The sequence below is a fragment of the Lepidochelys kempii genome, chromosome 4 (genome assembly GCF_965140285.1).
Source record: "Lepidochelys kempii isolate rLepKem1 chromosome 4, rLepKem1.hap1, whole genome shotgun sequence".
Taxonomy (NCBI): domain Eukaryota; kingdom Metazoa; phylum Chordata; order Testudines; family Cheloniidae; genus Lepidochelys; species Lepidochelys kempii.
The window spans coordinates 37,577,446-37,599,398 of NC_136383.1; the positions used below are offsets into that span (position 1 = coordinate 37,577,446).

Consider the following 21,953-nt stretch of genomic DNA (forward strand, 5'->3'; position numbering starts at 1 on the left):
ATTTTTCAGGAACATGGCATTCCAACTGACATGGGCTATGCGGTAGCTCCGCACCACTCCGGCGTTTACCCTGTACATGTTCAGCTTTATGAGGCCTGGAAAAAGGTCTGGAATATCAAAATCACCAGCACAGAAGAGTATCCACATCTAAAACCGGCACGGTACAGACGGGGCTTCATCCACAAAAATATCATGGTGAGATGCTTTTATGATTTTTATATTCAAACTTACTGCTTCAGCTTTTCATGATTCATTTTAACAAACAAAACAAAAAAAGTGTAAAAGCACAGCATCCTGAAAGTTAACATTGTGAGAAGCACATATTGCTATGTAGAAATAGTAAGGTATAGTTGACATTAACCTGCTAATTAAAATCAGCATGTCTAAGCCTCTTGCTGGCATTCGTCGTACTGCTGATGAGAGCAGCATAAATTCTGACATTGGGGCCTATCTGTTACTGCTTTTGATAATGGCTTAAAAAGCTGAAGGAAAATGTCGGTGTAACAAAGTAATTCACAACCAGCTGGAAATCTCACCAGTAATACTTTGGTGCGTGTTATTGGTGAGATTTTCATCTAGTTGTAAATTGGCATCGCTCCACTGACTGCAAAGGAGCTATGCCAACATACACCAATTGAAAATCTGGCCTTGCATCTTTAAACAATAAAGTGCTGCTTCAATTGTATGAAATGGCTCTCACCTTACAACCTTCTCACACATTCTGCCAGTGTGCTTCTTACTATGGCTCAAACCCAGCGCTAAGCTCTTGGCCCAAGTAGCAAGGCTTTGGTGCTGGGAAGAAGCCCAGAGGGGGCTGGAGGGAAGAAAGCCTCCTCTCAGGCTGTGGAATTGTTCCATGGAGGCAACTCTAGTCCAAATCACCCAATTCCCCCATTGTACTCCCTATAATTCATATTGACAGACACTGACTGCACTACTTGCCTGACAGTGGCTTTTCGTTACTGACACAAAATTCTCTGTTAACATTGTAGGTCACAAATCTCAGGCTTTCTGTTCTTCAGAGCAAATGCATTAATTTTCTGCATCTGCAGGCTGATGGTGATAACACATGCCATAATAAAGACATTATATAAGATTTACCAGAAGCATTTCCCCTCCTGCTCAACTTATCTCTGTACCTTTGTACCCATTGCACTGGCATTTCGTCAGGGAAACCAGAAGAATTTAAAAAGCATTTGGAGGATTATAACAAATGCGTTAATTCCATATATTTCATAATTATGTGTGATTTATGGTCTATAGCAGGGGTGGGCAAACTACTGCCCGTGGGCCAGATCCGGCCCACCGGCAGTTTTAATCCGGCCCTCAAGTTCCCGCTGGGGAGTAGGGTCTGGGCCTTGCCCAGCTCTGGCACTCCAGCCAGGGAGCAGGGTTGGGGGCTGCTCCATGCTGCTCCCAGAAGCAGCAGCCTGGCCCCCTTCCAGCTCCTATGCGAAGGGGCAGCCAGGGGACTCTGCTCCGCACACTCTGGAACCGCAGCCAATGGGAGCTGCAGGGGTGGTGCCTGCAGAGAGCTGCCTGGCTGCGCCTCTGTGTAGTAGCCAGAGAAGGAACGTGCCATTGCTTCTGGGAGCAGCTTGAGATAAGCGCCACCCAAAGCCTGCACCCCTGGCCTCCTCCTGCAGCCCAACCTCCTGCCCTAGCCCTGATTCCCCTCCTGCCCTCTGAACCCTTCGATCCCAGCCCTGAGCACCCTCCTACATCCCAGAGCCCGCACCCCCAGCCAGAGCTGTCACCCCTGCACCCCAATCCCCAGTCAGACCTCCCTCCTGCACCCGAAACTCCTCATTTCTGGCCCCACCCCAGAGCCTGCATCCCTAACCAGAGCCCTCACCCCCTCCCACATCCCAGCCCCAATATTGTGAGCATTCATGGCTTGCCATACAATTTCTATTCCTAGGTGTGGCTCTCAGGCCAAACGGTTTGCCCATCCCTGGTCTATAGTCATTGTAGAATGTAAAATTCTGTAGAATGTTGAAAAAATTACCACAGAAAAGAATGATTCATATACTAGCATAATTTCTTCCAAGTAAGGAATTTCCATAGTAGGTGTCAGGTTTAAAAAGTCTGAGCCTTTATTCTAGCAAACACTGAATTTGCCAAACTGCTGTTTGATAACCACTGTGATCTGAGATTTAGATCTATATTTTTAAAGGTATTTAAAATGTTCAGCCTTAAAATGTAAATTTTCTGGAAAAAAATTTTCTGGAAAAAAAATATGTTTTTTCCAGAAAATATATATATATATGATTGAAACCCATCCATTTTCCAAGTTGGGGATACAAGGAAACATTTCAAAGGTGGTTCTATTATAAAAAGCAAATTCATGAAATAGCAGCACCTTACTCAAAGGAGCTATTCCCTGTGTATGTTTAGAGTCATACATGCTTATTTTAGTCATTACAAAAATAAGTTTGTACTACTTTTTACTACCATTAATCTTGCAGAGCTGGCACAGCTGAGAGAGTGAGCTGGATTCTACTGTAACTTATGCATCATCAACAAAAATAACTACATTTGAACACAATCATTATTGTCAATGATGCATGAGCAAGAAAGAACCAATTTGACTTTCAAATTTTGCACTGAATTTTCAGGACTGGCACAAAAGAGAGCCTACTTTTAAGTGGAAACTGAACAGATTTGAATAACAATCAATAAATACAGAACACACGAAGCTATTTTTATAAAATCACATTTCAGATTATGACCTCACTTTCTGAACTAAAAAAGTTTTGGTAACCAGCCTTAAAATACAGTTAGATTAGATATCAAGTACATAAAGAGGTTTTTTTGGAGACTCTGAATTACATCTGGCTTTTTGACTGTGTAGTCACTGTGTTTCAAAAAAAAAATAAATTCATGAATTTATGGGAAAAAATGACTTGTGGTTGGTCATTCTTTGTTTGTTCGTTTGTTTATTCAAAAAATGTATATATATGTCAGTATGACAGGTTTCAGAGTAGCAGCCGTGTTAGTCTGTATCCGCAAAAAGAAAAGGAGGATTTGTGGCACCTTAGACACTAACAAATGTATTTGAGCATAAGCTTTTGTGAGCTACAGCTCACTTACCCAGGGCTTGGATTAATTGTCAGTCTAACTACTGACTTCAGTTAACAGTGCAATGCTAAATCTACATAACAGTTTAATAACAGAAAGTAAATAGTAAAGTTACAAAAGTTCATTTGTATTCAATTTATTAGTTTACAAAAGGAATGAAAGTAATTTTGTTTTGAGATATTTTTCTTTATCATCTTGTTTTTACTCAGGTCCTTCCTCGGCAAACCTGTGGTCTGTTCACTCATACAATTTTCTATAAGGAGTATCCTGGGGGTCCAAAAGAACTAGACAAGAGTATCCAGGGTGGGGAGTTGTTTTTCACAGTTGTTCTCAATCCAGTAAGTAATACAACCTGCTTTTGAAATGATTAACAAAAAATGATTAAAGAGAAATTTGCTGATGAACTATGTCTCCCAAGGAATATTGATTTGTCACAGATCAAAGCAGTCTCCTGTTCCTTATCTAATATGTTTGAGCTCTAATACTGTGCAGATATACTATAAGATTTAATAATTTGATGCTGGCTTCTGTTTTATCTGGCTTATAGTTAATGTGAGGTTTCAGAGTAGCAGCCGTGTTAGTCTGTATCCACAAAAAGAAAAGGAGTACTTGTGGCACCTTAGAGACTAACCAATTTATTAGAGCATAAGCTTTCGTGAGCTACAGCTCACTTCATACTGTTCTTGTAAAGTGCTGGAAATGGCCCACCTTGATTATCACTACAAAAGGTTCTTCCCGCCCCGCTCTCCTGCTGGTAATAGCTTACTTTTCCTGATCACTCTTGTTACAGTCTGTATGGTAACACCCATTGTTTCATGTTCTCTGTGTATATAAAATCTCCCCACTATATTTTCCACTGTATGCATCGATGAAGTGAGCTGTAGCTCACAAAAGCTTAGGCTCTAAGTTTGTTAGTCTCTAAGGTGTCACAAGTACTCCTTTTCTTTTTATAGTTAATGTGGTGTCTAAAGCCAAGCCTCTGTCTTTTTTTGTTTTGCTTTTCTTTGATTTTTTAGATTAAGCAATAATTAGGATTTAATTTCTAAAAGTATTAAAGTATTGAGAATTCTTATTGCTAAAGCTTCAACAAATACCTTAGGTGAAGTCCATAAGAATTGATATTCAGTTAAATGGACCACACAATCAGTCTATTTACCAGCTTATTTATCCCTGGTGGAGAAAGAATGGAACAGTCAGGCTATTAAACTGTGGAATATTGAAGGTTAGCATAATATAGCACAATATGTTTGAAATTGGCTTGGATTAGGTAGGATTTATCAAGAATTGACATGAGACTCCTATCTTGTAAATCTGAGGTAAGTTTTGCCCCCAAGGTCAAGGTGAATTTAAGTTGAAAGGCAAAGTATTGATAAAAGCTAGGTTGCATTTGCAGCTTGTAAATAAGATTTGGTATGATGAGTTTACACTGACACTTAACCACTAAACTGGGATTTTCAAAGGTGCTTAAAGGAGCGGGACATCTATTTCCTTTCAGATCCTTTGAATAGCTCAATCTAAATATTACTAAAAGAAAAGGAGTACTTGTGGCACCTTAGAGACTAACCAATTTATTTGAGCATGAGCTTTCGTGAGCTACAGCTCACTGTGCCCTCATTTAATACACACAACATAAGTGAGATTTCAGAGGAAAGAAGCTGTCTGTAAGCAACGCTGGAGAATTTGACACATAATTGGCAAGCAATTCTTTTTCAAGGCTTAAATTCTTTTACACTTTAGTTTTAATTGTTTAGGGGGTTGGGTTTTTTGGGTTTTTTGTAATGTTTAGAGGTTATGCAGTGAATTTGAGAGAGAAAAAACACACATCCTCCACAAAGCTGCAGTCTCCCTAGTTCAGGATACCTGCAGGAGTCACTCTGATCTTCAGGTGCGGCAATGGCATCAGGTACAAATAGAAAATTATCCCTTTTCAGGTCAGATACATTAACAGCGTGAGACTGGGGCAGCACTTTGGGTGGGAGGCTTCAGTCAAAAGCTGGGTGCTTTAGGAAGTTGCTGCAACTCTTCTAAGGGGTGCAGGGAGGCTCAAGCACCACTCTGCTGTGTCAGAATATTGAGCAAAGCTCCTCAAGGGTAGTGTGCTAGCTCAAGAAATGGAACTGGAAGAAAAAGATACAGCACCAAAAAATTGGAGTCAGGTGGTGAACTACACTCCAGGATTAGAAAGAGGTATGAACACAACTCAGGTGACAGCAGTGTGGTAGCAAAGCTTACCATGGGGCTGGTTGCTTGAATCATAAACCCAGCCAAAAGCAAGTGAGGTGTGTGAGCAGGGTTTGTTACTTCTGAGTTTGAGAGGGTGACATGGCCAAGTCTGAAGCAGCACTTTCTGACAGGCACTCAGGGAGCGGAGCATTCATCTTCCCCACCATGAGATATTTTCCTGTGAGCATCCTGATTTTTACAGGGTGTCTTAAATATAAAGGGAAGGGGTTAAGAAACTCTGATACAGTACTATAAAATCCTCTTACCTATAAAGGGTTAAGAAGCTCAAGTAACCTGGCACTTGACCAAAATGACCAATAAGGGGACAAGATACTTTCAAATCTGGGAGAGGAGGGGGAAGGCTTTGTCTGTCTGTGTGATGCCTCTGCCAGGGACAGATCAAGAAAGCAAGCAATCCAACTCCTATAGAGTTAGTAAGTAATCTAGCTAGAAAATGCGTTAGATTTTCTTTTGTTTTTGGCTTGTGAAATTCGCTGTGCTGGAGGGAATGTGTATCCCTGTTTTTGTGTCTTTTTGTAACTTAAGGTTTTGCCTAGAGGGATCTCTGTGTTTTGAATCTGACTGCCTGTGAGATTATCTTCCATTCTAATCTTGCAGAGTTATTCTTTTATCTTTGTTTTGTTCTTCTAATAAAGTTCTTTTTAAGAATCTGATTGGGTTTTTAGAGTCCTAAAAACCCAAGGCTGGTCTGTACTCATCTTGTTTATTCTCAAGCCTCCCCAGAAAGGGGGTGTAAGGCTTGGGGGGATATTTTGGGGGAAGACGTCTCCAAGTGGTCTTTTCCCTGATTCTTTGTTAAATCACTTGGTGGTGGCAGCATACTGAATCCAGGTATGAGGATTTTTTTGTCTTGGTGGAAATTTTAACCTAAGCTGGTAGAAATAAGCATAGGGGGTCTTTCATGCGGGTCCCCCCATCTGTACCCCAGAGTTCAGAGTGGGGAAGGAACCCTGACACAGGGCATGACACTTGTTGCAATGGTGCCATGTTGTTCACTTTGGCACAGGAATTCATGCCCTGGAACAAGAATTTCTATACATTTTTGGGTTGGAAAAATTTCATGGATTATTTTGGTTTGTTTTTCGAACTCTTAGGTTTGGCAGTCTTAACATTAGCCAGTTAGGAGGAGTTACTTGACCTAGCCAATTCTTCTGCTTTGCTTCTCTAGGCCTTTCCCTACCAGCCTGTCAGTGGGCTGATGCAATCAGCACTCACCTACTGGAAAATCTGCAGTTGGTATCCACTCTACTTCTACTGTCTGCTATTTATAAGGCCTTCACTGCTCCCATCTAAGTAAGCACACAGCTGCATGTGCACAGATGGGGGGTATCTGATTTAAAAAACAAAATCTGGCTTTTGTATACATTACTTGACATCTTGCCTAGCACTAATACTCTGCAATGTTGCGTAGGAGACCTTTTAGTCCTAAACCTGCCAGATCATTCCCTCTGATTTAAATTAATATAGCAACACGATGCCAGCATTTGCTGTATACTTATCAGATCTCTTAAACAAAACAAGGTTGATACTATGCTGTATTTGGATGTGACACTTTTGAGGAAATAGACCATAAAATATGTGTAACACTATAGCTGCTATTCCATTGTAAATAGAATCTCTTTCTGCAATTCTGGCTGCATTCTCTCCCGCTTTTTGTTACTTTATGATTATTATTTCCCTTTTTTCCAGTGGTCTCTAAAATAAATTACTGAATATAAAAAATTATTAATATTGAGGATTACGTTTTAAAGCTGAGACTTTAATTGTACAGAATTCAAGAAATTCAAAATTAAGATTTCCTTCCACCCTGAACAGTTCCTCCTTTTGTGTTTTATTGTTTTTTATTTTTTATTTGAATTATTGTAGCATGTGGAGACCCCAGTTGGAGATCAGGGCCCCCTTGTGTGAGGTACTGTATACGCATATAATAAAAAGTTAGTCCTTGCCCCAAAGAGCTTACAATCTCTATATATTGCAACACAACAGCTGATGTATAAAATGGATAAACGGGGAGGAAAGACAAGATAAACCATGGTTTATTAGTGTAATACAAAGATGTTTCAGCATACCTGCCTAGTAGTTATTGATTGAAAGTACAATAGTGTCTTTGTATGAGTTACAATATAGTCTTTCATTGCATGATCACACAGTGTAACATTATTGAGCATACAATACAATATAAAATAATGGGAGTTAAATGCACTCTTTTTTGTAATTGCATATACACACAAATAGCATGCCAAAATTTTGCCCTGACAAATTGCAGGTATAGATTTAGGGGCTGCCTTTGAAAAGATAGACCATAAGTCTTAAATACTTATTTAAAAATTGTTCCTAAAGCTGTTTGCTTTTGGGCTGATGGATAGATAATTTTAAAAAGTAGGCATTTTTAAATACATTTTTAAAAGTGTTAAATGTATTTATTCATAAATGGCAAGTCTAGCAAAAACGTTTTATTTGTGCAAATAGTAGACATTTCAAAAGGTAAAGTACATATTTTCATATATTTCAGTGATCATGACATGTTTTATTTCACAAACTTTCGTGTACTTACCATAAAGTAGTTTGGGTTTATTTTTGAGGAAATAATCATATATTCAGCCTATTACAGGAAACAAAACTTCCATTGGGAGGAATTCTCTTTATATCACTTGGTCATAGATACAAAAAACATTAAGAGGAGCCATTACACAGGAACCATTACACTATCAAGTAAATAATATTCTCTTCTAAAAAAAGTTAAAAACTTATACAGTTCACAGAAATTTTTTGATGAGGTGAATTTAACATTAAATTTAAGTCCTCACTATGATTTCACTTACGTTGTCGGTTTAGCTTAACGTTATGTGAATACAGGGTTTTTTTGGTGGTTTAAGTTATTAACCTGGTTCTGTAGGAAATGCATATGTGTACTTCACATTCAAGTCAATCCCCATAAAAATCAGCCCCAAAATGTTCTTTGTGGTCTGGTCATACAATGGTAGCTTTTCACCAGAGAGGCTTTCTTCCTGTAATAGTCTGGAAACAACCACAAGTACAGAATGAACCACAAAAAACAGTACCATCTGTGAATCTGTAAGCTTTTGACATATGAGAACCTGTGTTAGTGCCATTTTCCCAGGGCATTCTCAATTCACTAGCCCTGCAGGTAAGAAAAGCATCAGTCAACACAGGAAATCCTGCTCTGCAAACGATCTCTGCTACTTATATTTTATGTGGGACATAAGAGCTAATGGACCAAAGAAGCTGATCTTGTGGTCTGCAAACCTCTATTTATTTTGTTTGAATTTATATCTAGACTGCTGGTTGAACTGTGATCTGATAGTGGCTGTAGAAAGACCTTGGCAGCAATGCCCATTATGTTTATAAAGCATTGAGTGCTTAAGTGCTATCTAACTGTGAAAGGAGACTGAATAGTTTTATAACTCATTGCCTACTTTTTAATAATACTTTACATTTCTACTGTTGAAGATCTCAAAGGGCCAGATTTTCATTAATGTCAATGGACTTGGGCCAGGTTACAGCAGCTGAGGATCTAGCACAGTGTTTCATAAAAAGTAATGAATCAAGCCTCACAAGAGTCCTGTATTGTTAGTATACAAATATTTTTCTCATTTGCCAATCAGAAAACTGAGGCACACAGGGATTATGTGACTTGCCCAAAGCCACATGGCAGAATTAGGAAGAGACCTCAGATCTTATGGCTCTTATTCTTACTTATATGTAAGACAAATGTGGTGTCAGATGTCATTAGTCATCTGTCCAGCTGGAAACTCTGTTTAGTCATTGGTCTCTTGTTTCTGAGGATTACTCCTATTTCCTCTCCTTTTTCTCCTTTTATGTAGCAGTGGCTCCAAGTGGGGCCACATAGATTGGATCCTTCTCTTTGTATTCAGCTGCTTCAATAGCTTTACAACTCCTTTCTTACAAAAAAGAACCTTGATTCTGTGGAAACAGATGGGAGCAGGAGGAGATGCAAGCACCATATGACCTGCAAGTAATCAGTCCACAAAGCACAGTATGAGAACCACTAGTATAAGGAAATGTGAACCTACTGAACATATCAAAAGGAAGGACTGAATTCAAGTGCTGTTTGCCCTCTACCACGGTTTAAGCGGCCAAACATTTAAGGGTCCATCCTTAACCATTTGCACCTCACAAAGTAAGGTAATAATCACCATGAAAGTGGCAAAATGTGGCCCTAAGAAAATTTTAGGGAAGAACATGTTATTGTTCTTTCTAAAAAATATTTATTAATTTGCATTAATTTAACCAAAAATGTTTTTAAAATCCCAAATGATTCCATAAAAACTAAAAAAAACTAGTGCAATTTCTTGGCATACTGTATCTGTAATGGCATCAAAAATATTTCTCAAGTATCTGTGTCTGATAAAATCGTTAGACCCTTCAATGAAAGCCTGATTCATCCATCTTTGTCTGCAGTATTAAATGAATATTCTGGATTAGTAGGAACAGATTTCTGTTCAGTGTCTCAAAGCATGAAATGAGACCAATCTCCTAAGGATATCTTGTGAAGGATGAAAAAAAGTGAGCATTTAGGTTTTGACTTATATATAACTATCAGGTAGATATAGTATACTGCCATCAGCAGTATCAGTTTTTGTAGGATTTACTAATAAAACATAACAAGACGACTCTATTGTTAGCCATGGGCCAGTTTGAGTGTAATTAGATCCAAGGGCCAAGCAGAATTGAACATACAAACACACCTTTGATATAAATCTACATGAACTTGTCTCTATCTCCTGCTGTTTTTCTCTTGCTCACATACAAAACATACATCCATACTTGTCATAAATATAAAGGGAAGGCTAACCACCTTTAAATCCCTCCTGGCCAGAGGAAAAAACCCTTTCACCTGTAAAGGGTTAAGAAGCTAAAGATAACCTCGCTGGCACCTGACCAAAATGACCAATGAGGAGACAAGATACTTTCAAAGCTTGGGGTGGGGGAGTGGAACAAAGGGTTCTCTCTGTCTGTGTGTTGCTTTGGCTGGGACCAGAGCAGGAATGCAGGTCAGAACTCCTGTAAAGGGCTAATAAGCAATCTAGGTATATGTGTTAGATTCTGTTTTGTTTAAATGGCTGATAAAATAAGTTGTGCTGAATGGAATGTATATTCCTGCTTGTGTCTTTTTGTAACTTAAGGTTTTGCCTAGAGGGATTCTCTATGATTTGAATCTGATTACCCTGTAAGGTATTTACCATTCTGATTTTACAGAGGTGATTCTTTTACTTTTACTTCAATTGAAATTCTTCTTTTAAGAACCTGATTGCTTTTTCATTGTTCTTAAGATCCAAGGGTTTGGGTCTGTGTTCACCTATGCAAATTGGTGAGGATTTTTATCAAGCCTTCCCCAGGAAAGGGGGTGTAGGGTTTGGGAGGATTTTGGGTGGAAAGACGTTTCCAAGTGGGCTTTTTCCCTGTTATATATTTGTTAGACGCTTGGTGGTAGCAGCAATAAATTCCAGGGGCAAAAGGTAAAATAGTTTGTACCTTGGGGAAGTTTTAACCTAAACTGGTAAAAATAAGCTAAGGGGGTTTTTCATGCAGGTCCCCACATCTGTACCCTAGAGTTCAGAGTGGGGAAGGAACCTTGACAATACTACTAACCTATGTCCATCATAGTCAGTGCTTTTATTACCAAGTGAAGTGGAGCATGTGTGACCAGACTGTTTGTATATGTAAGTGGAGGAGTTTAAATTGAGAGAGCACCTGCTGTAGATTTCCAGGATCAAACATAATGAATTCCTCAAAGCCTATGCAGAGGCTATATGACAGGCCAAGAGAACATTCCTATCAGCCTCCATTGAAGCTGCCAAATCCTGCTCAAGGAGCTATTCAGAGTGATAATGTACTTCATCAATCCTGAACATCAGAACAGAGCACCAAGCACTGTGAAGAACTGTCATCCTGCTTTGCTGAAGAGATGAGACACGTTCAGCAAGACTTCTCCAGCAGCGTGGATCCGCTCCACTAATAGCCACCAGCTGACAGCCCACCTGCATTCTTAGAGTTCAGTGCAGCCACTGATCAAATAATTCTGGAACCCTAAAGGAGTCTTGACCCAAGACTGTGAATCTGACCCATGCCTGTCCTGGCTAGTGAAAGAGAGAAATGAACCACAGGTGCCACTCCTGATTAAAATAAACCAGGTCTCATTCATAGAAAGAATCTTCCCATCCCCCTTCAAACACACAATAGTCTGACTAACAGTGAAGAAACCCAGCCAGAATATATTGGTTCTAGCCAACTAACACCAAGCGTCAAACCTCCCATTGCTGAGCAACCTTGCAGAGAAGCTAGCCAAAGGCCGACTACAAGCAAATTTAACTGAAGCTAACAATGTACACCTAGCACAATCAAGATTCAGGCAAGGACATGGGACTGAAAGCACTTCAGTGGCACTGATGGATGATCTCCTGGTGTCCCTAGAGGGAGGGCAGACAGCTAGTCTTCTCCTCCTGGACTTCTCTGTAGCATTTGACACGGTTGACTCTGCAATACTTCTGTCTTGCCTGACAGAGGTGGCAGGAGTTAAGGGTAATGAGCTAAAATGGTTTGAGTCCTTCCTGGAGGGATGTGCCTAACGAGTAATAATGGGAAACTGCATTTCCACTATTAGACCTCTCACTTATAGAGTCCCATGAGGATCAATTCTCTCTCCAGTCTTTTTCAACATCTACAAGCAACTACACTAGCTGTATTGGTCAGATGACGAACTCACATGCCAGCAATGTGCAGATGACACATAATTCTACCTTCACCACATATGACCAGACCTCTACCACCAAGATGGCCCAGTGCTTGGGCAAGATCAGCTCATGCATGAAGAAAAGCTAGCTGAAGGTGAACCCAAGCGAGACAGAGGTTAGGCAGAGGAAAGCCTTTTGAAGGGTTTGCAGCCATGGTGCAGTTTCCTTGAGGGTACATACCCACAGTTGGTCAAGTCAGTCTGTAGATTGTGAGCACTTCTGGATTCCTTACTCATAATAAGCTCTCACATTACAGTCTGTACAAATAAAGCTTTCTGTCATCTCTCATTGACAAAGAGACTCCATCCTATCCTATTGGATGGTGACATGGTCTCAGTTATTCATGCCTTTGTCACTTCTCATCTGAATTGCAGCAATGTGATATATCTGGGCCTTCAGTGTTTAGGAAACTCCAAATGGTACAGATCTCAGCAGCACATCCTCTCAGTAAAACAGGCTACCATGAGCGCATCAAACCTGTCCTTTACTCTCTATGCTGGCTTCCCATAGAATATCAATTCAAGTTCAAGTTCTCAGTCATTATCTTCAAGACACTCCATGGACTGGGTTAGGATAGCTGAAAGACAACCTAAAGCTCTGGGATGAAAACAGTTGTCAATAACTTCGATTCTCTGGCACAATGGAACTCTCTAAAATAAGAATAAAGTTAGTCTGTGCAGAGTCAGAGGCCGGTCCAAGACTGTGGAATGAACTGCCACAAGAACCAAGGACCATTACAGACCTCTCCACTTTCTGTTTCAATTGCAAGGCATATTTCTTTGACTTTGCCTTCTCTGACATAAATATATAGCAACATGTATATTAAAAAAAAAATCCCTAAACCTAAGCAAGATAGTCCACTTCTCCCCTTGGGGAGAAGATAAGAGAACAAACAACACAAGAAGGATGTGTATTCACATTGCTTAATGAACTACTGGAAGATGTTCAGATACTTTTGTGATGAGCATAGTATAAGAACCTATAAAGAACATTATAGAGGAGTTGTATTTTCTGTAATAAAATATATGGGCTTCTGTGCTGCCTAGAGCAACTGTTGTCTGGTTAAGTCCCCAAATTAATGCAGGACCCCAATGAGCAGTACAGCATTTGCTTGTATAAAGGGACTGATGGTGACTTCAGAGTGGCAGAGAAATGTGTTCCATAGCGCTCATTTGTCTCTGGGCCTGCAATGCCATCAGCTTCCCTGCTCGATTTCATGATGTAACTGAGTGTTAGCTCCGCCATGCATAGTGGCCAGGAGTATCCGTTCAGTGATTTGTAAAATAAATCATGGTTTATTTGGGTTAATTTGATTCCAAAGTAGCTATTATGGACTTCTGTTTGTATCCCAGTAATGAGAGGGTATGGTAACAGAGATGTTTCAAAGTATTTAGTACACATTAGTAAGTTTATACATTAGGATGTGCGGTAGAATATACTCATCCAAACAGATAAATTGACTGTGGGTCTAGTTTTGCCCTATTGAAGTCAATGGGAGTTTTGTCATTGTCTTCAGTAGAGCTGGAACATATGTGCATATTCATTATGCTTTAAGATATTGGGATGCCTAAGGAACAGACTGCAGAATAATACTGAAAATATTGTAATTACATTATATAAGCAGTAGTATAGCCTAATCTGGAATACTGCTTGCCATACATGTCACTCCATCTCAAAAAAGGATGTTGCAGAATTAGAAGCAAATAAGAGAATGGTGACAAGAATGACCACGGTCATGGAAAGAATCTAATTTGAAGAGAGATTGGAATGTTTGGGCTGTTTAAGAAAGGAGATGAATAAAAGGGAACCTGATAAAAGTATATAAAATAATGAATTGTCTAGAAAGGTAGATCAGAAGGTTCTGTTTTCCCTGTCTCATGACACAAGAACAAAGGGCTATTCGATTAAATTAAAAGGTGGAAAATTAAAAAATGATAAAAGGAAATAAATATTCTAAAATACAAGTCATTTATTAGGCCCAAAAGTTCTTAATATAAAACTATACAGCTCAACAAGGACAAAATCCAGCAAAGCAGTGAATGTTCTCATTTCTCATTGATGTCAGTGATAGTTGAGGGTTCTCAGTGCTTTCCAGAAAGCATTCTGCACCTGGCAGGATTGACACTAAAATAACTACTTACACAGTAATTCAAACTGTTGTGGCTGGATACCACACAGGAGGTTTGTCATCCCACAAGATGTCCATCAGCCCTTACTGAGGAAATCATGGCTCAGGAAATCCTTTTAAATCCCACCCCTACCTACCCCCAAAAAAGTGTAACACATGCACTAATATGCACTTCATCAAAAGACATTAAATGTCTCTGGATCTAAGGGAGGAAGGAAAATGCACCATGGAAAGGCACCCCAGTGAAAGCACTGAAGTGGTAACATCCCTACATTGAAAATAATGTATTGCACGTATGGGTTCTGTCTATGGTTATAGCACAACTGACACAAGAAGCAAGATTGTCAATGGTTTAAGCCCCACACCTGATTCACCCTAAAATAACTATAATTTGCTGTGCACTGAACTCTAATTATTATTTTCCTTCATTGTCCACCTTTCCCATGTTATAGTAAGTAGAACTATTATTAAGCTAATTGACTTGCAGCAAGGGAGAAATTACAATCTTTAGCACAGAAAATGAGAATGTGTATTAGAGCCAGTGGATCCTGCTATTTCTTAATGTGGGCCTTGTGAATAGTTAGACTTTGGAACTACTGAAGTAGATATAAAAGTAAAGGCACTCAGGGTCAGATTCTCCAGTCCATTAACTGCTTTGTGCAATACCTGTAAGCTAGATTTTACCTATTACACACTGCCCACATTGCCCCAGGAGGAGCATTGAGGTGCAGGTGCCTTCCAGAGCTCTCTGAAGTGCATGGGGCAGTACACTTCCTACTACACCCCTTTATGGAACACAGTCTGCTCTCTGTATGTTGATTCTACTCTACATGCTAGTCCCACTCCACAGGGTGGTGTGGAAGAAGACTGGGCTATAGCCTCACCTCTTCCCCATCCCTTCCTGCCCATTTTGGAATGCCTTGTGCTTCCAATAATGCTTATGGCAGCATTTCTGAGCTCCCATGAGTTTAGGAACAGAAATTCTTCTTGGACCCAAACTGGGAAACTGCAACAGAGGAGTGAAGTGACTTACCCAAGGTCACAGAAGTAATATATGATAAAGCTCCATATAAAACTCGGATTTCCTGACTCTGAGTCCAGTTCTTCATCCACTAGACCAGATATGTAATTGTATTATTTTAATAAATGTTCCAGGATTCTAGTAGGTTTTGTGGAGAAAATACATTCCACTGTGTAAGTTAAATTAAACCAATTGGATCTATATCTTTACAAATAGACAAGTCTATGGCAGTTGTGAGACAATACTGTAGTACTTTTGCCACACAGCTCAAAAAGGAATGCCTCTTAACCAATTTAAAAATACATATATTCAAGTGTAGACTGCAACCTAATTCATTATTCTGTCATTTTGTGAGTCTAATAAAGCAAGAACAGCTGCTAGAGTCTCTGAGTACCTGAAACTGAACTCTTCTGAGAAATATGGAGACAATATCAGAACTGAAAACACAGTGTACACAACGCAAAATTAATTGGAAAATAGGTGGTCTGAGAGTTAGACATACACTTGTGGCCTGTAAACATTTGTTCAACAGCTAAAATAACAGCAATATATTAAACTTATAATGCATCTGCTTCTAGTACCTAACAGAGAGAGACTAATTAATCATCAATCATATTTTTTAAAGTGCTGAATTTACTGTATTGAATTATAAACCCTTAATTCTGTCCTAGTATATTGGTGCACAACATATTACATGAATTTGAGGTCAAAATTGTGCCCATGACAAAAATATGTAAGTGAATGGTTTAACAATAAGAAAATGAGTCAATTAAAGTTGAATTGCTCAAAGTTAGTTTGCCTTAGTCAGTTTTAATATGACAGCAGTGCCTAATCCAGGAGAAATGTGTACCTATCAGCCTTTTCTCTTATGGCTAATCTGGTCCCATGTCCAAAATGTAAAAACAGTGACAACTTTATTATACAGTTTTCTTGCTCTTTATTCCTGTGTTATTACCACATCCAACAGTCCCGTGTGTAACTAACTCCCACTGAAGTCAATGGGAGTTATTTGTGCATACATATTGCAGGAAGAATAGTGGGGCCTACACTAGACCTATGCAAAATATTTGTATCAAAATTTGAATATGCTCAAATTGAGATTGAGGTTTGGTATGTTTTACAGACCTGAGAGGAGGATGTTTGCACAGTAGGAAAATCCACAAACTCCACTCCAATATCCCTACCCAAGCCAGCCAGACTCTCTCTCCTTCTCTCCCTATCAGTTATTCACAATAATTGAACAAGCCCCAGGACCCACCCTACTTATCATAGTAAACTTCTCCTCTATTCCAGTGTTCCTTGGTGTGATCCCCTCTTCTTTCTGAAGGGAGAGGATGATTGAGGCAAGAAAATGGAAACAAGGCACAGAAGGATAAGGGCGTGCTCATGCATACATCCCTAAAAACAACAACAGTGAGGGGTCCCCAAGGTTTGTTGAATGGAAAGCAGAATGCCATGTAGAAAGGGGACTCCTTTACTTTCTCAGAAAAATTCCTGCCTGTCTGAATGTTGTGGAATCTCAACTAAGAATTTCCTCACTTTCTCATTGTTAATAGGTACAACAATTTTGTTTTTTATTGATATTTATTAAAATGTCTACTTTAAAATAAAGTTTCTCTTTCTCTGGACGCATTTTATGTAAATTATTTGTCAAATATATATTGTTCTTGGCACATAAATCAGATCATTTCAGTTCATCTTTTTCTTGCATGTGTCATTTAATAGTTGAGACCCAATCACGAGCTAAATGATCATTATTGACCTACAAGCTGTTGCACCCAGCTGGGAAGAACTGTTGTAACAAAGTCATTTCCATCACAATAAGCAATGCAGAATTGCATTCAAAAAGATAAAAGCTATTATCTTTGGGATGCTTGTCCTGTTTCCCTTCATTTCTTCAGCACCAACCAGAAGCCAAAAGGAACTTCTGATCAGGTACCTTGAGGGTTTGGAGGGAGAGCAGAACAGAGAGAGCACTTTTGCCACTCTTATTCTGTGGACGAAAGAAAATGAAGATGCTCACAAGAAGCTGAAAGGAGCTGATTATACAGCTACCCAGAGGGCTCTATGAGGAAATAGAACAGAGGAGGGCACCTTTGCCACTGTGATTCAGAGAGGGGTGGGAACAAGAAAGGAGTTGTTGCCCAGAGGCCATGTTTAGTCCCAAACTATCATTTTAAAGATAGTCTCTATTCAGTTTCAGTCCCCTTATGAAGGATATGAAATTCCATGGAGAGTGTGCAGTGAAGTGCAACCAAGATGATAGGTTCTTTATGAGGAAAGGCTAAGAAGGGTGAACCTGCTTGTATTGAAATACAGACAATGCTGAGATGCCATAAGAGGGCTTGAAGATAGAATAGACTAAAACAGGATGTTTTCACTGCAGGACACAGACTAAAATGCAGGCAGGTTAGAGTAAAGAGGAATTCATTCAGAGCTGGTTCACTTTAAAGAAGGGGATGGCGAAATATATGAAGCTTCATTTATATCTCATGGGATTGCTCAGAGGTGCAAGGATAATAGCACAAATTATGTGAGTCACTGGATTTAGCCTCCCTAAAACTCACATGCATTACAGTTAGGTCTCCCAGTTAGTGGTGTGGCTTTTCGAGAGAATAGATTTAACAACAACATATTTGCTCACACAGTAATTATTACCTAGGATGGAAAAAGAAAGCATTCCTTTTTGTTAAAACTTACTACAGTAGAGTTTGGGCATTGTGGTAATGGGAAAAAATAATTCAACAGAATAAAACTCAAGAAAGAAAACAAAAAATAATCCGTGCCCAGGCATGAGACTGCATGCCCAGGAATAGAAGTCAGGGGGCATAAGAAGCCTCCTTTGCCTTGGTTCTCTACATTGCCAGCGCCTTGCACAGGTGTGTGGGAAGGCAGGAGTGGGAAATAGGCAGAGTCTTGGCTCTGCTCTGCAACGCGCCAGCCTGTGCAGTTGAGCCAGTGTGAAGGGAAATGTAAGCTACCGAAAGGGCTGGTGCACATCAGGGGGAGCAGGGACCAGATTGTGACTCTCAAAGTGGCCACAAGGGTGCTGAAGATCACCCTCAGAGAATTACTCCAATGTAGAAGAAAGTTCCCTGGCAGGCACAGAGTTGGCATATCTGGCTCTGGTTCTCCTCTCCTAGAACCCCCGGTGCATGATGCAGATCAGGTTTGTTCCCAGGGAAATGAGTGTTGCCAAAACACTGCTACACTCCAGCTATTCATGGTTGCCAGAATGGCCTACAGGGGCCTTTTGTAGATGGACATAGACTCAGGCAACCCCACATGCTGATCTGACCTGTGAGGGGGTTGCACTGACACTTAGCAAGCTCCAGTGTAGGGGAGGGGCAGTTGCCACCCCTTACTTCCAGTTCTGTGCAGCACTCAGGTCAGATAGGTCTTGAGCCTTAGGTCACTAATTTTTCAATGTAGCACAAGATGGAGCCATTATTTTACATTTTCACAAATACTTACAGGTAGGGCCCTACCACATTCAATCATTTTGGTCAATTGCATGGTCAGAGGATTTTAAAAATCATAAATTTCATGATTTCAGGTATTTAAATCTGAAATTTCATGGCGTTGTAACTGTAGGGGTCCTGACCAGTGGTGAGCTGGAGCCGGTTCACACCGGTTCGCGTGAACCGGTTGTTAAATTTTTAAGCCGGTTTAGAACCGGTTGCTAAAGGGGTGGGCAAACTGTGGCCCACGGGCCACATACAGCCAGCGGGACCATCCTTTCCAAGCTCTCGGCTGGGGAAGCTCCCCGGAGACTTTTTACTCACCCAGCAGCACCCCAGGCCTTGGGCCGCACTTGGGCAGCAGGTCCTTCACTCGCTCCAGGCCTTCGGCAGCACTTTGGCGGCAGGTCCTTCTGTGCCGCCAAAGACCCAGGGCGACTGAAGGAACCGGTTCTTCAGCTTCTGGCAGCTCATCACTGGTCCTGACCCAAAAAGAATTGGGGGGTCGCGGTGCTGCTGTGCTTGCTTCTGTGATGCTGCTGGCAGTGGTGGAGCCTTCAAAGCTGGGCAGCCAGAAAGTGGCAGTGGCTGACTGGGAGCCCAGCTCTGAAGGCAGCACAGATGTAAGGATGGCATGGTATGGTATTGCCTCCCTTACTTCTGCGCTGCTACCTGAGGAGCTGGGCCCTCAGTCAGCAGCTGCCACTCTCCAGCCACCCAGCTCTGAAAGCAGCACAGAAGTAAGGGTGGCAATACTGCAACCATCCCTAAAATAACCTTGTGACCCCCCTGCAACTCCCTTTTATATCAGGACCCACAATTTGAGAAGCACTGGTCTCCCCCATGAAATCTGTATAGTATAAGGTAAAAGCACACAAAAGACCAGATTTCACAGGGGGGAGACCACATTTGGTGGTCTGACACGTTTTTCATGGCTATGAATTTGGTACGGCCTTACTTACGGGCCTTATTCAACAGTCAGTGGGACTGGCAATGACTTTAATAGCTGCTTGCATGAAGAATATCTATAAATGTGGAGGAAACTACTGTTTAAATTTTCCCTGAAAGAAAATATCAGGTAATTTGTCATATGTTAGCTTTAGTATAGAAGTAAAGAAGACACCTTCTGTCATATAAAGATGTCGTATATATCATGGATTTGGTAACAATAAATATGGCTTTCTGTAAAGTTTTAGTTATCTGAGTTTTAAACTGGTATTTGATCATCTCTCTTTTGTTGTAAATATTTATTCTCAAAGTATTTATAGTGTAAGAATGGCAGCAAAACTCAAATTGACATCACTGTTGACATTTTTCCCCCTCATTGACAGTGCTTCATATATTGAAGATGATTTATTATGATCTATTCAGCCCATTTTTTTAACCTCCACTCTATAACATTCTTAAAATTATAGCGATATTCCCTTCAGGGAAAGAATAATACATATTTTCCCTGAACTAATAACCTTTTCAAGTTCTCTTCCTTTTTTCTGCCAGTGCAGTGCTGAAGTTGTTGACAGGTAAGGAATTGCCAGGAGATGAACTGACATTATAAATGTCAGAGGTCAGTACAGGTGTAGGAAAGAGAGAAGCTGCCAAGAAAGCAAGCAGTATTTTTGTGGAAACATTCCAACTATATCTTTGTTGAGCACATCAGTCCTGTTTTTGGTCTGCTCATGCTTTCAGAACTAAAAATAATAAAGGACATTTGAAAAGGTTACACATTTGGCAAAACTATGTATTATGCCTTGCCTAAAGGAATATTGCCATCTATTTCAAAATGTTACTGTCCTAGCTTAAAAAGGAAATTGTGTGCTAATAAATTATCTCTCAGCGTATCTCCTTATCCTTCTGAAGTAGCACAAAATGAAACCCAAGGCTTGAGTCACAAGGCCAGAGGTGTCACCAAATGATACTTATTAAACAAATGTTCTGTGAAACAATACATTCAATTATTGCAAATGTTGCATAATGTTCAGGTAGAATTACAAAACTAGAAATGTTAAGCTTTAAAAATGTTGTGTATCTGACAAAGCTGCAGTGCTTTAAAATACTTTGAGACCAAAACAATACAAGGTCAGCTTCTTACACTGGAGACCTCAAATTATCTCCCTCCCCCTCCCCTTTTGTTTCTTTAAGATTTGAATTCCTTCACACAAAGCAAAAACATTAGTTTCTGTGGTGGTTTTTAAGTCATTCACAGGATATGTCGTTTGTTAAAAGGAGGGCTACTTGCAAGTTTCATTGTCAATAGAACAGAAATGAATCTACAAGCAGGATTAGAAGAGTTTTTGAAACACTTAAATTTCTCATAGAAGCAAGGCAGTAGAATGTGGCTTTGCACTGGTTTCTCAAAAAATAATGGGTGGGAATTTCACTCTTCTAAGGGGCAGGGAATTGCAAGTTATTCTGTGAGCACAAGGCAGAAACAGTGAAAAACGATTTTTCATATTGTGAAAATGAAATATTTTGCAAATTGAGTTCTGATTTTGCATCCCTTACATGAATACTCCTAGTGAGCTCTAGCCTTTGTATGTCTGTATATTTATACTGTGCTCATCAACATGGTATTTGGGCACCCAATATTGTACCTCCTATTCATGAGTGCAACTCCTGTAGGCCACAGTTGAGGGACTGCATCTACGTATGGGCTTGATCTTGTAACCTTTTACCCACATGAGTAGTCTTTACTCAGACAATCCCACAGGGATGTCTCCTAAGGATGTGATCCTATAAGATTATGGGTGCTTCCTATGAGAAATTCCTGTGGAATCTTGTGGACTAGAGCACCCTCTGTTCCTTCTGGGCTCCGAGAACACTGCTGAGTCTAATGACCTCAGCTCAGAATACTCATCTGAGTAACAGCTGCATGATCAAGCCTTAGGAAAGCAAAGTACAAGCAAATTCATCAGCTCTTAAGAAATCGAGCACAATTTTTCATTACAAATATTTCATACTAAATTATTTGAAAATGTTCTGATTTGCTGCAAATTTTCTGATTCTCCCACCCTCCCCCCCCATTTCTAATTTGACTGTGTGCTCATTGTTTGAGGATATCTTTAATAAGCAGTTGGACATTGTCAAAGGATTTACTACATCGAATAATTGTTTTTGAGAATTTAGGCCAGTTAATTAGACTGTCTGCCCTCAAAGAGCTCACAATTTCCAAAACTATCAGTCTCTTATTTTTACATAACACCATTGGTATGGTAGAGTGCTTTACAGGCACATAGGAAGATGAG

The 21,953-nt window shown here is 40.0% G+C and overlaps 1 protein-coding gene across 4 annotated transcripts in view; it reads left to right on the top strand.

Annotated features, from left to right (window-relative positions):
• Window positions 1-21,953, top strand: part of LOC140910327 (bifunctional heparan sulfate N-deacetylase/N-sulfotransferase 3) — a 121,546-nt gene that overhangs the window by 59,381 nt on the left and 40,212 nt on the right. For all 4 annotated transcript variants that reach the window (XM_078852468.1, XM_073340983.2, XM_078852469.1 and 1 more), the window contains exons 5-6: window positions 10-195; window positions 3,291-3,419. In XM_078852468.1, coding sequence (XP_078708594.1) covers window positions 10-195; window positions 3,291-3,419 — 315 coding nt within the window. The remainder of the gene's footprint in view (window positions 1-9; window positions 196-3,290; window positions 3,420-21,953) is intronic.